Genomic DNA, 16,536 nt, shown 5'->3' with positions numbered 1-16,536 from the left:
GCACAGTGCTTTAGCACTGCTCCAGGCTATGGCACTGTGCTGTGGCACTGCTCTGGGCTATGGCGCTGTCCTGGGCTTTGGCACTGTGCTATGGCATTGCTCCGGGCTGTGGCACTGTGCTATGGCACTGCTCCAGGCTATGGCACTGTCCTGTGGCACTGTCCTGGGCTATGGCACTGTGCTACGGCACTGTCCCGCGTTGTGGCACTGTGCTATGGCATTGCTCCGGGCTGTGGCACTGTGCTACAGCACTGTCCCAGGCTGTGGCACTGTGCTATGGCATTGCTCCAGGCTGTGGCACTGTGCTATGGCACTGCCCTCTGCTGTGGCACCGTGCTGTGGCACTGCTCTGGGCTGTGGCACTGTGCTATGGCACTGTGCTGGGCTATGGCACTGTGCTATGGCACTGTCCCGGGCTGTGGCACTGTGCTATGGCACTGCCCTGGGCTGTAGCACTGTGCTGTAGCACTGCTCCGGGCTGTGGCACTGTGCTGTGGCACTGTCCCGGGTTGTGGCACTGTGCTATGGCACTGCCCCAGGTTGTGGCACTGTGCTATGGCACTGTCCCGGGTTGTGGCACTGCCCCATGCTATGGCATTGCCAAGTGCTTTGGCGCTGCTGTGCGCTACGGCACTGCCATGCACTACGGCACTACCAGGTGCCATGGCACCGCCTGGTGCTATGGCTCTGCTGGGTGCTATGGCACTGTGCTATGACGCTGCCGTGTGCTGTGCCACTGCCACACGCACACTGTGGCGCTGCCATGCGCTATGGCACTGCTGCGTGTAATGGCACTACCACGTGCGATGGCACTGTCATGTTTTATGGCACTGCCACGCGTTATGGCACTGTGTTATGGCCCTGCCACGCACTGTGTGCTCTGCCACTGTGCCTCAGGGCACCATGCCTCGGGGCACGGAGCTGCAGGGGTCCCCACTTTGCCGTCCCTTCGCAGCCACCCCACGGAGCACAGCAGGGCAGAGCGCTCAGCCCACGGCCTGCAGGAGCTGTTGCTGCCCGGAAGCACACACGGGGAAACTGAGGCACGGAGGACCAAAGGGAAATGCTGACCTGATAGCAAACAACCGCCGTCCTCAGGGCTGGTGTGGGCCCACTGCCATCGCTCTCTGGGGGATGTAAGATGGGGAAATTGCAAAGTGCAGCTGCAGCAAAGAAAGGCAGTTTCTCGAGAGTTTTTCCGAGGTTTCTCCTGAATGTAAAGCACCCAACTGAGTAGCCCGATCGCTTCTTTTGCATTTTGAAAAGTATCAGTCACACATGGCCCAAGAAGGTTTGTATTTTATTAGATTTCAGGTAAAGAATTTCCAGCCGAGTTGCACTTTCGTGGCTTTTGCTGTTTATACGCCACACAACCAATTTCTCTGTGGATGGCTCTGGCTTTAATTCAGACATAGGTGTCTTACCCTGCTGGCTTATACTTGAGAACTGATATGCATAGAAGAAAGGGATTTACCTTTATGAAGAGCATAAAAACTACACATAAACTATTAAATTTTTGTACGAATGCGATTAAACTCATCATCTGTTGTCCTATTTCCTGAAACATGTTCAAGAAAGCAACCGAGGTCTCATGGTTGCATCTCCAGTGCTCACTGGAAAAGGACAGCAAGGGGAAAAGCCCCTGCACAAGGGTGGTGACACGGGACCCACAAGGGACCCACTCCATTCTGGGTCCTTATGAGCCTGTGTTCAAGCTGCTCAGTCTAACCCCTGGCATCTTTAAAATTTCTACTTCAAGCTGGCCACCACAGCAAAGCACTGAACTGACTGGTTAAAAACAATGAAACATAAAAGCCAAAAAAAAAAATTGCTAAAAATGTAAAGAAACCCTCTTCTTGCTGGCCTTTTTGGCCTTTTGGCCAGGCTGTCACAAGTTGTTCAGCAAATCCAGGATTTCTTGGCATTCTTCCTGCAGAACTGCAAGGAGAAAAGCAAAAAGAAACAGACTTGGTTGGCCTTTTTTTGCACAGAATGATAATAAAACAATATAAATGTACAAAAGTATAAATGAATGCAAATGTGCAAGGACGCTCAGGAGCTACAGACCCAGCTGTTTTAGGACACCCCAGCTGTTTTATTCACCCCCAAATCTGCTCCCAAGCCCCCTCCCACCCACCCACCAAACACGTCCCGAAGAGGAGAGCTCAGAGCGTACCGGGCAGCGTGCTGACCGGTGTGTCACACTGGCTGAAAATGACGCTGAGCATGCCGAGGAAGTCCTTGCTCAGCTTCGTGGTCATCTGCTCCTGCAATCAGAGAGGACGACAGCATCACTCTGATGTCGTTTGCGGAGAGAAGCTGCGCTGGAGGCCTCCTTACACAAAGCCTGCTGCAGCACTGCGCTCTGAAGCCCTCGAGCTCCAGGAGCTGCCATTGTGCACTGTTATCTGCTGGGATGGCCAAGGCTGTGACGCCAGTGACGGCAGCATTGGCTTTGGCATTCCCAAGAAACTTGCTGGGGAAGCATGAACCTGACCTTCTGCAATGCCCAAGGCAGCTGAGGAGTCGAGCAGGGGAGCCCGCACCCCCCCTAGGTGCCCATTGTCTCTGGTCAAGCCAGCGTGCCAGATCTTTGGCCAGCAGAAATGGGCTTCCCTCAGATAACTGTGAGTGGCTCGAATCCATCAGGTTTCAACACACATGAATGAGTCTGAGTGGCCTGGGATGAGGTGGAGGAGAGTTCATAGGAAGCCAGAAATCTGGAGTCGAAGGGATCAAAGTAGGAAATCCCCACCTAATAAACTAAAATTTTTGCTTACTAAGAGGCCAAAGCTGGTTCTGGGGACAACCAGGGAAATTAAGCCAAACCAAAATCCAGTTTGATGTTTTCGTTTCTCAGGACAGAAAGAGACTTGAAGTGCTATACTGAGCCACTGCAAAAGTCAGACTGGAGCAAGTCCAGGCAGCTGAAGTTGATAAAGATTTTTTCACCAGAATTTCTGACAGCCGTCACATTGGTAACGTTGCGGAACAACCTGCATCTCGCCTCAAACAGTAATGACATCCCACAGGATCCATAAAATCTCCCGGAGCATCACAAGCGCTCTGCAGCGACCACCGGTTTGCGTGGAGGGCCGTCCAGCCTTTAGCTGTCTGTCACAATTTCTGCTAACCCAGCCTGGATTTCCAACAACAGTTTTTGCAGTTCCAACAACAATTTTTGCAGTGTGACTCACCGTCAGGTCCTGGAACTGGCTCATCATCTCCTCCTTCGCTTTTTCGAACATCGCCTGCCGTACCTCCAGCTCAATGCTCTCTGTCAGCACGCTTTTCATATGCTTGTACGTATCCTTCCCACTTATCTTATCAGCCTCTGTTGGGCAAAGGTGGGAAACATCAGACTGCTGTCAGGAGCCCGCAGCGTGTTTGGGCAGACGAGCTGGGGTGGTCTTTGGGTGCAGAGCTCACACTGAGGCCATGCTGCCCACGAACCTGCTGCTGGCAGACTTCTACCTCCCAGTCCCCCTCTTCCTAAGCTACTTTTGCCATCCTAAAAAATTCCTTTACCCAACAGCAAAACCTTCCACAGCCATCCGGGCCTTGCCCAGGCCCAGGTATAGTTCCCCTCCGGTACCCTCGGACAAGGTCTCCACTCCCCAGCCCCACGTGCTGCTATCTCCTCCCCGGGGATGAAGAGCCTTCATTTGATCCACAAGGAAAGTGTGGTGGGTCCCACCACGGCAGGCAGCAATGGCATCAAAAATACAAGGAATTTATGCAGGAGGGTTTGGAACTCAAATGTTTTCTTCCCTACTAAGAAGGCTGTGACCTGCTGAATGCATCACTCGAAGGCACAAATTTATACAGTCTCCTGCAGCCAGCGAGAGCAAAGGCTTCTGTAGACTCCACACACAAGCTGGGAAAATGTGTCCCAGGGCCAGACAACGAATTCACAGCGTCAGCTACAGAATTAGCTGGAAAACCAGTCTTACCTTTGTAATAAGGCGTTAAGGTGCTTTGGATGGACAACACAAGGGACTCATAGATAGTCTTCTTTTTCAAAAGAATTTCTCTTTCGAGAGCTCTCATGATGACGTTGGTCTGCAGGAATTAGCGCAGAGCATTTACCAGCACCTCCAAACCCCCATTCACCAGCAGAACAAATAAATGCTCCGAGGTGAGGAGCAGGTGGAGCACACCAGGGTTCGCCCCAGCCTTTACACAGACCAGATCCCTTGGGTCTGGTCACCTGGAGTTCTCATTTACGACCTTCTAGCAGAGCATCCACCAAACCACCTCATGATACCCCAAGGATGAAGTGCGAGCTGTCTGTGGCTCAGCATTAAAAGCAATCCTGCTGCACCTGATGCTGAATAGCAACTACTGGTTATCAGAGGTTGTACCAGACCTCCAGCCAAAGCTGCTTACATGACACACGTCAGACTTTTCCGCATGATGCAGCCCCTGAGCTCCTGCCAAGGGGCTGGTGCCCACTCCCAGGGCTGTGCGAGGTACACAGGGATATCTCACTGGGCTTCCCCCGTTTCACACTCACCTCTTGTAAGAGGAATTTGAGCTTGGACTCATTCATATCCGTGTCCTTCGCAAACGTCGTGAATCTGCCTTTTACCTCCGTGCTGAACTCATTGATGGCGGCCTGCAGACTGGTCCTCGTGAGCGTCTGTTTTCTGCGTGGATGAGACCCAAAAACTGTTAGACCCCTGTGGGCTTCCCCTGCCTCACTTATTCTCTGCACGTTGCCAACCAAGGTAAGCTTCTCTTATCAGAAGACACACAGCTTCCAACTCCACCGCAGAGATGTCCTCGCTACCTGGGCTATCTGGCTGGCTCCCTCTTCTTTGGGGACTGGTAAATAAAAAGGCATTAATTTTTTTCTTTATTACGCCTGAACCCATGTAAAACATGGAGCAGGAAAGGATGGAGCTGCAAATGCCACTGTAATTTCTATATTACATAGTTAATGTGGTACATCAGTCCGGATTTCAGGCAAACAGAGGCTGGGGGCTGGGGGGAATCATGGAATCATAAAATATCCCCAGCTGGGAGGGACCCGCAAGGATCACCGAGTCCAACTCCTGCCTCCACACAGGTCTACCCAAGATCAGTGGGGGAAGATCAGTAGCGACTGGGGAGAGATGTGGAAGTTGCTGAGACGTGTAAGTCAATTAGAAGCTTTGCCTAAGTAAAAGAATTGCAGTTGGACATTTTTAGCTTGCCTCAGTGAGTAGACAATGTAATGCTAGCTTAGGTTTTTGACGGAGGAAGAGATAAAGACCCAAGTGCTTCCCAGACAAGGTTGCCTGCAGATGGCTTTCCAGGAGAACTCTTTTCTTGGAGTTTCCAAGAAAATGTGGCTTGGTTCCTGCTTGCCCACTGCTCTCACCTGAATATGTTTGCAAACATAATATCAATTTCTGTGTAGATAGGCTCAGCCAGGCAGTTGTTGATGTCTACACGATGAAAGACGCGGGACACGTACACCCCGTTCCTCCTGCACACGGCTTTCAGGGTCCTGTGGAAGCCTCTGGACTTTTCGCCCATCTGCAGAAGGAGGAACACAGCTAGTGTGAGCAGAGCCACCAGCAGCAGCGCTGCTCCCAGGGCCAAGCCCTTCATGTGTAATTGCAGAGCTGCCTAAGCTACTGGTAGCAAATGCCACGGTGAGAGAAAAGCAGGAATTAAATGATGTCCTGTTTTAACCTTTGGTGCCTCCTGCAGCGTGCCTGTGTTTGCTCAGGGTGGATAGCTCTAAAGATGGCAAAACTAGGTTGGGGTCTAAGCCTGGAAGATGCTCATTTCAGCTGTTTAGAAACACATCATCACTTAGTGTCCCCCCTATATCAAGGAAAAAAGATCTCTGCAGGATGAGTATGCAGCTGTAGGGGCATGTCTTTAACATGTCTGTGTTTTTTTCCCTCGACTCAAGCTCTCATTTCTAAGCCAAAGTAACACTGAGTAGCAGCAAGAACTTACCCTGTCTCTTACCCGCAGACCTCAAAGCATCCGTCAGTGATTAATGAGTGAGAGAAACTCAGCTGATGGTGATGGAAATTGCAAGACAGAAAATGAAATAATCCTATCCAGCCTCAGAGCGTGGGGCAGACCTGCGCCACTCACCGCAAAGATCTTTTCAATTTTCCTCTTGTATGAGCTTTTGGCAGACTTCACCCCCTTGATAAGAGGCAAATCCATCAGGTCAAAAATGCTCTGAGCGATCCTCTTCAGCTCCTGGATCTTCGTTGACACAAACGTGTTAAGCCCGTCCTGCTGCGCGGTTGGACCCTGGAAAAGTGGGACAGCACAAGCCTTGACACAGCTGCTGAGTGCAAGGTCAGCACACTCCAGAAATGTCCTCACTGGAGCATCCTGAGCAGCTCAAATCTAAACCAAGACCACTGAGGGGGAAGCTAGAGCCTGCCTCTCACTGGCACCACGTGAGAGGGCCAAGAAGATGAGGAAGATGAGGTGATAACAGGCAACGGGACTACACGGCTGGCAAAGCTTGCTCAACCTCTGCAGCTTTCTTGCTTTTTCATCCTCTCCAAAGAGAGCCAAGCAGCTAATCAGAAAATGGGTTTGGATGCAGGCCTTGGCCTTGGCGCAGCTTCACAGCTGGGTGAACCAGGCAAAAGGCATCCCAGGGATGCTCCTCTCCTCCTGGCATTGCTGAATTTCTCCATGCAAGCAGCAAACCTCTATTTAGGTCACTTCAGGATAGCAAGGGTAGCTTTGCGTTTGTTTCCTGAGAAGGATGAGCTACCTGGCCCCACAGCCACAGAAGGAATGGGATGGTGGCAGCGTGCAGGGGTCGCAGCCACACGTACCGGGCTGAGCTGCACGGCGTGGTAAACGTCCACCAGGGAGAAGATGACAAGGATTTCCTGCATGTTCTCTTGCAGCTGATTTCTCTTCATGTTCAGGTACAGCTTCCTGATTTGGTCCCTTAGTCTGGAGATTTCTGAAAGAGAATATAAAAGCAACCTTTATTGCTTTCCCACCACGAATGGAAATCGGTGCACAGGCAGGAGGACTTGCAGCAAACACACAGCCCACTCCTCACCTGTATCCTCCTCCATGAGGACCGTGGGGTTCCAGTACTCCTTGGCACTGACGGTGAACACCAGGTCCGACTTCTGCAGCACCTCTGTGTCGCTGGGCAGTCTCCTCTGAAACACAAGAGCGTGCAACGTGAGCGTGCAACAGGTGCCTGAAGCAGCGCAGGGCCCTGCACCTTCTGCTCTCGACTTCCCTCTATGGACCTGTCTGCCTGGGTTTTGTTGTGTGGGGAAGGGAAGGCTACAGGAATGTTTGTGCTGTGGGCAAACCAGGATGCAGCAGTATCCGCATCAGCTCCACATCCAACTGCTCCTTGAACACCCCCAGGGACGGTGACGCCATCACCTCCCTGGGCAACCCGTCCCAACGCCTGACCGCTCCTTCTGAGCAGAAATGTCTCCTCGTTTCCAACCTGAACCTCCCCTGGCACAACCTGAGGCCATTCCCTCTAGTCCTATCACTAGTTACCTGTGAGCAGAGGCCGACCCCCAGCTCCCCACACCTTCCTTTCAGGTAGTTGCAGAGAGCAATGAGCTCTGCCCTGAGCCTCCTCTTCTCCAGACCAAACACCCCCAGCTCCCTCAGCCGCTCCTCACAGGACTTGTGTCCCAGGCCCCTCACCAGCTCTGTAGCCATGCTCTGGACATGCTCCAGGGCCTCGATGTCCTTCTGGTAGTGAGGGGCCCAAAGCTGAGCACAGCACTAGAGGTGCGGCCTCACCAGAGCAGAGCACGGGGGGACGATCACCTCCCTGCTCCTGCTGGCTGCACTGTTCCTGATACAGGCCAGGATGCCGTTGGCCTTCTTGGCCACCTGGGCACCTCATGTTCAGGCGACTATCAACCAACACCCCCAGATGTGGCTTTCCAGCCACTCTGCCCCAATCCTGTAGCGCTGCGTGGGGTTGTTGTGGCCAAAGTGCAGGACCCGGCACTTAGCCACGTTGAACCTCATCGCATTCACCTCTGCCCATCGACCCATCCTGTCCGGGTCCCTCCGCAGGGCCTTCCTACCCTCTGGCAGATTGACACTTCCCCCCAACTTGGTGTCATCTGAAAACGTACTGAGGGTGCTCGCAATTCCCTCATCCAAGTCATCAACAAAGATACTAAAGAGGATGGGCCCCAACACAGACCCCTTGGGGAACACCACTGGTGACCTGTTGCCAGCTGGATTTCACTCCGTTCACCACCACTCTCTGGGCCTGGTTGTCCAGCCAGTTTTTATCCCAGCAAAGGGTGTACATGTCCAAGCCATGGGCTGCCAGCTTCTCCAGGAGAATACTGTGGGAGACCGTGTCAAAGGCCTTGCTGAATGATGTTTTAAAGGCTGTTGTGCTGTCACGGGCCAGCCTTCTCACGCAGACAAACCCTGATGCGGGAGCCTATATAATTGCCTCAGACCTCGCTGTATTTGTACTGGTGCAACCAAGAACAAGGGTGCTGGTGCGAGCCACATCCACGGACAGATTGGGCAGGAAGGAGGAGACACGCAGCCCACAGCTGCATTTAAAGCTAGTCAGTGACAGAAGGGGCTCATAACAGCAGACAGAGGATCACTGGTGCAGCTGCCACAGGCCAGCACCTCTCTTCCAGGTGCCCGATAATTTGATAAACCTGGCCACAAGATATTACCTAGATTAGAAAGTTAGATGTTGCCATTTTTGTTTTCATGGCAAATGGGAAGAAAAGGAGGCAAATACACTGCATGGGAAAAGACACGTGCACAAACATTAGTACTGTAACAGATGCATTTGTTACCAAAATAAAAAAGGTGTACTCTACCTGCATCCTGTCCCTTATTGCTCTGGTCTTTCTTGTTTTCAGGTCTCTTTTCGTCTCCAAAATGGCATCACGCGTTGTTAAATCCTTCTAGATGGCAAATGATAGAGAGTGTTATGAGAATATTCCCCAAACCACCAAACTTCACCTGCACGGAGGCAAAGCTGCTAGCAAGCCTGCAGGATGCTGGTGGAGCCTGTGCAGTGGCCCCACCAGTTGGAATATGCAATCAGAAAAGGAATTTGGTTTTTGGCCACTGAAAGCAGCCAGCAGGTACTTACCGGTGCACTGGGATGGTTCCTGGGAAATGAAAAGGAGAAAAAAAAGACTTTAAGTAGGTATGGCAAAGCTGAACCCTAAAGCATGTCCTTCAGGGACAGCACGCAGCACAGCTGGCAGCAAAATGGCAGCCCATAATGACATCGACATCACCGGGTTTCTTGGCTTACAAGAGACCCAGGGACACGCCAGTGCTTAAGAGCTCTAATCCTTTAATTTGGCCTGTTACAGAACAAGGCAGTACCTTCAGACTCCTCTGAATTACAGGTGTGCTGGGATCCCCAACAGCCTAATGCAGGTGGAAGGAAAGGGCAAATCCCCCAGACCTTTTGGGCAGGGAGACATCAGCACAAATGCCAAAGGAAGCAGATGATGTGCCTTGGTCAGAAAGACAGCAATAAAAGCAGAGGGGATGGGGCAGCGCCGAGCGTGGAGCTGAGGCAGAAGAGCAAAGGGGCAAAATGAGCCTGGGAAAGGCAGGCATGGTGATAGGGTTGTGCTGTAAAGAGCTCTGGGTGCTAAGGTTCTTGAATGCGTATGAAAAATAATGAAAATATCAGTGGGAATGGTTCGTTACGTGGAATGCCGTTTTCCATACGCAGGGTGGGTAGGACACACTATGAATGAGACCTGGAAGTGCCATGGGTAAATAGCATCCAGCCTGCTCTGATGGAGGCACGAAGGCTTCTCTGCCACCCTGACAAAAGGATGGAGCTGTTCTTTACCTCAGGTACTCATCCACGTTAATCTTATCCATCTTGGTGACCACAAAGGTGATATTGCTGCACTTGCCAATCATGCAAGCTGTAATCGCCTCTTTCAGCATGTTTTCATGTGTGCTGGCCCCAAAAACGCGTTCAACATCAGCAACGACCCAAATGGATGTGCACTCCAGGATGCTCTGGGGGGAAAGAGAGGAGAAGAGTCAGATGGGACACGGAAGCACCGAGGACACCGAACCAGGAGCTAAGGCCTGAAAGCGCTGCATCAGTGCCCGTGCCGGGACGGTGGTTGCAGACATGGCCCCGGGGGGGGCTGCCTGAGCTTGGACATCCCATGGCTCTGCTGGTACGCTGCAGGAGAGCTTGGGGCATCCCACTGCTGCAGAGGGAGCACACAGCCACTACCTGCTCGGCTGTGGCTTCTTTCCCTTGCCACCAACCCCTGGTCTTTTTGCAGCCTCCCTTGTGACAAGACCAGAGGGCTTCCCACCCCCCTGCACTGGTCCCACCTGCCAGTCACCTCTTTCCACATTTCATCCCTCTTCTTGTTGGAATCGCCCATCCCCGGGATGTCCACAAAGATGACACCTTCAGGCACGAAGTCAGACGCGGGAAGGGTCACTTGCACATACTTGATGAGGGGCCAGAGCCGCATCTGCTCGTTGCAGGGGGCTGTGTTCGCCTCCTCATCGGAGGGATTCTCCACCTTGATCCCCTCACTGCCCTCCTGGTTGCGGATGTACGGGTCCAGTTTGTGGGAGAGAGCTTCTGCCTGGAACACCATAAGCAAATTAACGTTCGCCCTCCATTAATGGTCTCAAATTGTGCAGGGGGAGGTTTAGATTAGGATATTAGGCAGAATTTCTTCATAGAGAGTGTGGAGGAGTCCGCATCCCTGGAGGTCTTTAAGAGATGCATGGCCGTGGCACTAAGGGACATGGCTCAGTGATGGGACTCGGGAGGTCAGGTGGATGGTTGGACTTGGCGACCTTGAAGGTCTCTTCCAACCTAGGTGATTCCGTGATTCTATACAGAAATAAAACCTCCAAGCAGCCTGAAAAAGAGCAAACCGCCAAAACAGTGCAACAAGCTGCACAAGGGACACGCTGGCAATGAAGTGTCGTGTGTGCACTGAGAAGTACCGTGGCAAATAAACACGCCGACCACGATGCCTTAGCAGATAGCACAGTGGCAAGCGATGCCTGGCAGAGACTCTCTGCAAGTAGAAAGTGTGCAAGCAACCACTTTCCTCTGCAAGCAATGGCCCCAGCACCGGGGCAAAGCTCTGGGTGCTTCCGAGGAGGTTTGTGCAGCGCACAGGCTGCAGCTGCAGCAGGAAGAGGGCTGGACAGTCCTGGAAAACACCCATGTTCTCACCTCTGTCGTTGTCAGAGTAATAACTCTGGAGGAGGGAATAGTGATGGCAGGCTTGGCTTTCATCAGATCTTCATAATTCCTGTTCTCTGCTCCTTCCCCGTAGACAGCCTGCAGCACTTTAACAGCGTGTTGTACATCGCTGTCACGCTCACCATCCTCTCTCTCCATCTCCAGGAGCGTGACCAGGCTCCTCACCTCATCCATCCACTCCTGCCATGGTGGAGCAAGGAGCACGTTATTCAGCAGATTGCTGGGGCAGGAGCGGCTGCAGTTGTGACCAGCAGTGGGAAGCAGCAGCACAGGGGCTCCCAAGCACAAGAGTGGCCAGAGACCTTCACTCCAGGAAGGAGCAGAGAGGAGAAACCTACTGCTTTCCCTGGTCTTCCCTTGGGTTTCCCCAGACAGACCATAACATGGGCTGCAGGAACCTCCTGCAGATCCACAAGATCCACAGGCTGCCCCGAGAGGGGCCGGAGGCTGCTCCTTGGAGAGCTCCCCGAGCCCGGGGACGTGGGTCTGGGCACCCTGCTGGGGCAGGAGGGGGGGGACAGGGGCACCCAGCTTCAACCATGCTTGGATTCAGTGACCAAGGTTCAGCACTGCCCACCAGCACCCAGCAGGTCTCAGTGCACGAAGGTGACCCAGCAGTGCTGAGAAGCTGCAAAAAAAGCCCCTTCCACTGCAGAGCCCCAGCCTTACCTCGTTGGAGAGGAGAAAAATATTGGCTTTGTACTCTTTGCTCCTGCAGGTGCTGATCTGAACCTGGCAGGAGGTGCACGCACGTGTCCCTGACACCGGGAGGAAGAAGCGCTCGTGGAGGATGGCGTTGAGCAGAGTGCTCTTCCCCGCGCCGCTGCTTCCAAAGAGCCCGACGCGGATGGGGTCGAAGGCAAGCTTGGAGTTGAGGGTCGTGATGCGTTCCCTAGGAGAACAGGCATGAGAAAAATGTGGATTCCACCACAGCAGATTCAAATTTCAGGGGAGTTTTCGCCTTGCTAGATGCAATATCTCCACCCAAAGGACTTATCCCTAAAGCACAAACCATGCTCTCCATCATCCCTACCCGTCCCTCATTTGCCTGCCCCAAGCCCTGGGGAGCCCGTGCCTAAGTGGGAGCAGCTCCAGAGCTCAGCCCTGATGCCTCCCTGACCCCTCCATGGAATGCCAGCAAGGATAGTTAGTTAATCCTCCTTACAGCAGGAAGCTGTCAGAGCAAAACCTGCTTCGACCCTCCAGAGTGATCCTGGTGGCAATTCCCAGTTTCAATTTTCTGCCTAGGAGCTGGTGCCCACCAAAGCCCCGGAGCACAGCTGAGCCTAGGGGACGGACGTGGCACATTGTCCAGGGGAAAGCAAGGTTGGCGGGGTCACACTGGCCGCATACTCACCGGAGATAGGCCAGGTGCCCAGGCATGTCCTTCATAAAAAAGAGGTGGGTTATCTTCTCACACGAGGTGGTCAGGATTTTTCTGACCCTGTCCTCCATCTTCTTGTCTGGAAGGGAGAGGTGTTGCACGGTCAGGCTGCAGCAAGCGTGTAGGAGCAGGAGGTGGGTCTCCAAAGGAAGCAGCCCCAGCAGCCCACCGTGAGCCTCAGGAGGAGGCTTTCACCCCTGGGAGCTGGGATTATTTACAAAATTTGCATTATTTCTACCGAACGCAGTTTGATGGGGAAGGTACCCAGTGCCAAGGTGCTTTTCTTCCAGGGAGCAATGAGAACGAGTTGCTGCTGGCAGAGGGGAGCGCTACGGGGTACTCTGGCTCCTCAGGCAGCACCAAGATTGCTCCACTGGAGTCTGGGGAGCGGATCCTCCGTGGCAATGCTCAGAGCAGCTGCAGCCTGCTTGTCCCTCTCCTTCCACCACAGGCAGGGCTCTGGTCCCTCTCCAGACCTTGCTATGTTTTAGGCATGGCTCTGATGCCACCAGGCAGGTGGCTTTCCATACTCACATTTCTTGAGAGTCTCCCTTTCCTCCTGCTGGAAAGCCCCTTGCATTCGCGGTCTCTTCGGGGTGACCTCAGCTGCATTGTTTTCGGCACCTTTTCACATTGAAAGGATATCACCGTTATTATCATCACAGCCTCTCCACGTGTAAAAGCCTCACAGCAAACAGCCTGATCCATTCCTGACATTGAGAGAAATCAGCCCTCACAGCCTGAACTAGGGTTGCTGTGGCACGTGAGGGTGAAGGTCAGATCACCCAGCTGCAGGTTTGGACACTTGATCGTTACCTGAACAAACCCAAGCCCTAAAGGCTGGGTGGTGACCACGTACCCTGCCACAGACATGCGTGCCAAGGCAAGCAGCTGCCAAAACTCCATGGCCTGGGGCCACCAGTGCTGCCCGTGGCTTCCCAGGGCAGCCAGAGATCTTCATATGCGGTGTCTGCACACGGGAACCCAAATCCTTCCCCTCTGGCATCTTTTCCTAACCGGCTTTCTCTGCACAGCCCCAATAGGGATGTGAATCTCTCCCCCCAACACCCCGAGGACAGCGTTTGCCCGGGTGGGGACACTACAGCAAACAATGCAGCAGCCCCCAAATTCCTTTGGCGAGGCAAACGGCTGCTGGCTGTGGTTTGTGTTAGATGTTTAAGGAAAGAGCAGAGCAGGGCTGGCAAGATCACTGTCTACGGCCAGATCACAACACAGGACACATCTCACCTACATATATACAGCATATGTAGTGCAGGTTATCTTCCCCTGCACTCGTCACCCATAGCTGCGTCCTCGTTTGGATAGCTGCTTCAGGCAGGTAGGAGGCTTTACACTTTGCACTACAAAGAAAAGCTACAGAACTGGCCCTACGTTTGTAAAAATCAGGAGGCGAGTGAAAACAACTTGTAATTTTTGTGCAGGAATGGTGTCAGGAGCCTTGCGGACATTTTCACTTCCTGCCTACAACTGGGTGTGACTCGTCTTTGTGTATATTGTTTGTTTCTGACTCCTGCTTTTCTTTTTCTTTTTTTCTTTTTTCCTACTATCAAGCTTCAGGTTTTGCAAGAAGCAGTGCCACAAAGCTAGGTCCCCGAAATGAACGTATGTTCGGGTGAAGACGCCTTTGCACAGCCGTGCTCCCCTGCGATGATGAAGGAATGCACTTTAAAGAGAAACGGTGGCTTCCTGGGTCCTGGCATCTAGCTAAAGACGGAAAGCTTTATCCTCAGCAAGCGAAAGCAAGCCAGATTGGTGTGAGCTGCTGGGAATGGGGAGGGAAGGGCAGCAGAAGCCTGTCTGCAGGAGCGGAGGGGATGGCCAGGGGCACCCGCTCACCGTGACTCTCTGCCATTTCAATCTCCTCCAAACTCTTCCTCGGTGCCACGTCACTCCTACTTTCCGCCAGCAAACTGAACTGGTTACGACCACCTCTGTACTCCAAGAACTACCTGGGGAAATAAAAAGGAAATAATTATGAATTTTGCAGCCTGCTTCGCGTCACCCACGCCCTTGCACGACCTGGGGTAGTGGCTGGTGCTGGCGTGTGCGGCTTCCTGATCTGCACTGCCCTGCGAGAACAGCTCGGGGCTGGCCCAGCACCTGCTCACACCCTGCACGAGAGCCATGCAGTTCCCATGACACTGTGACACCACCCCAAAGGACACTCCCAAGCTGCCTCCTTGCCGTCGGACCGCAGAAATTAAGAAATGGCTGGATTAAAACCGCCCAGGGCTGCTGTCTGGCCGGACCTGCTCAAAGCCCTCCTGCCCCGCGCCATTCCTGGGCACCGCATCCTGCTGCGAGCAATAACAGCAGTGCCCAGACAGGACACTCACTGATTTGCTTGTACGGAGGTCGCCCTGGATTTCAACCAAGAAACCCCACGTGCCTGTCTGCGGTGTTGTGTGCGGGTTAATCGTCAACCCGCACACGCTAGCTGGCAAGGCGAACGCGCATCCCGCAGCAGGCAGCCAGCTGTCCTAGCAAGGTCATTTATCACATCTTCCCCTCGCCGCCAGTGCTCAGGCAGGCAGCACCAACCCACAGCCCCTGCTTCACCCCGAGCGTTAGCCTCCGGGACTGTTGCAACCCCAATCAGCCGCCCAGACTAATTGAGATAAACTCCAGCCAGCGCTGGCACCGTGCGGCAAGGGAGCGCGCTGCCAGCGCCCACGGACGGACGCGGTCCTGCCCCCCGCGGGCAGCTTTTCTCACCTGTGCTCCGTGAAAACTTCCAGCATCCAGGTGTGTTCGACCAGGAAAGAAGCTGCCACGGGCTTTGTCCACAGAGCTATCGGAAAGCTAACGTTTCTCTCCCCCCCAAAAAAAAAATCACGAGCCAAAGCTCGACGCCTTGGCTTCCTGTTGCCGTCTCGCAAAAATGGTGAAATGAAAGTTGCTGCAGCAATCCTGCCCGTGCCACTCTCCACGGCTTTGGCCCCCGGCCAGCTTCCTCCTGCCCTGCCTCCTCTCTGCGTGGTTCACGTTTCCGTGACTGTCCCCTCCATGCTCACAGCAGTGCCCACACCCTTGTACCCTGGAGCGATTTTTGCTCCTTTTCCTGGAGCCGGGTGCCTCACCGCGCCTGTCCCAGCCTGCAAGCAGCCCCAGGGCTCCTCGGCTGGCAGATGACAAAGCCCGGTATCACGGTGCAGCAGTGCCCGTGGCCTCGTCCTTCCGCCTCCAGGCCTTAAAGCTAGAAGCAGAAAGCCCCCTCTGCTCCCCTCCCGCGAGGGCTTTCCACAAAGGTTTCTGCTTAGATTTTTTCCTGTCTTTGCTTCTGCATTCCTGTCCTCCCCACTTCTTTTTTCCTCGGGGCTCCACCCAGAGCTCTCCATCTCCTGTGAGCTTTTCCTAGGCTCCTTCGCCATAGAAGCGCTTTCCTCACTGTTAAATGCTCCAAAAAAGCTTTGCCAACGCCGTGAACAAATTCTTTCGCACGTTGGCGCGGAACTTCCCGGGCTCCGTTTTGTGGTCGTTGCCCTTTGTCCTGTCCCCACAACGCGCGCTAACCAGCCCCGTTTTACAGGCAGCCGGCCCTTTTCTACCCTTTTCTGCCTCTCCTGGCTTTGTTCCCCCTGCACGCCCGTGGTTCTGCAGAGCTCTGCAGTTTCTGCACCTTCCCTTTCTGGGTGCCCTGGTTCCACAAATTTCCCCGCTGCAAGGCGCAGCCTTCCTGCCGGCGGTGCCTGCGTTTTGATGGCTCACCAGCTGCTGTGACTCAGGGAATTGCTTCTCCTCGTCTTCATCCGTCTTTTGCCACGTCTGTGCCATGTGTAGCGTGTGTCAGCCCGTGTCATGGTTAGCAGTGACTGGGGAAGGGAATTGTCTGACACGACGAGGAGTGACGGCTCTAAACTCAGAGAGGGCAGGTTTAGGTGAGGCATTAGGAGGAAATCCTTTC

General features: G+C 53.6%; 1 protein-coding gene across 1 annotated transcript; it reads right to left on the bottom strand.

The window, feature by feature from the left end:
• Positions 1-1,281: 1,281 nt before the first annotated feature.
• On the bottom strand, positions 1,282-15,652 carry LOC310896908 (nuclear GTPase SLIP-GC-like). The gene is made up of 19 exons (XM_083829842.1): positions 15,348-15,652; positions 14,469-14,581; positions 13,146-13,235; positions 12,585-12,690; positions 11,897-12,119; positions 11,198-11,407; positions 10,341-10,592; positions 9,824-9,999; positions 9,101-9,119; positions 8,823-8,909; positions 7,043-7,148; positions 6,807-6,940; positions 6,100-6,264; positions 5,366-5,523; positions 4,517-4,649; positions 3,954-4,062; positions 3,198-3,334; positions 2,177-2,267; positions 1,282-1,938 (listed from the first exon to the last, which is right to left on the bottom strand). The coding sequence occupies exons 2-19, from the start codon at positions 14,482-14,484 to the stop codon at positions 1,889-1,891; spliced, it is 2,262 nt and encodes a 753-aa protein (XP_083685968.1). The 5' UTR covers positions 14,485-14,581; positions 15,348-15,652; the 3' UTR covers positions 1,282-1,888.
• Positions 15,653-16,536: the final 884 nt, after the last annotated feature.

This window comes from Anser anser (genome assembly GCF_964211835.1).
Source record: "Anser anser genome assembly, chromosome: 3".
Classification (NCBI taxonomy): domain Eukaryota; kingdom Metazoa; phylum Chordata; class Aves; order Anseriformes; family Anatidae; genus Anser; species Anser anser.
The sequence above is the reverse complement of the archived record's forward strand: the minus strand, read 5'-3'. Positions and strand labels throughout refer to the sequence as shown.

What these genes read in the sequence shown, in the direction of transcription:
- LOC310896908 (XM_083829842.1), bottom strand. An exon ending in TTTTTCTCCTCTCCAACGAG is followed by an intron (nt 11,408 to 11,896) that starts GTAAGGCTGGGG and finishes CCACCATGGCAG; the next exon opens with GAGTGGATGGATGAGGTGAG. An exon ending in ACGCCGTGCAGCTCAGCCCG is followed by an intron (nt 6,265 to 6,806) that starts GTACGTGTGGCT and finishes CCACTTTTCCAG; the next exon opens with GGTCCAACCGCGCAGCAGGA.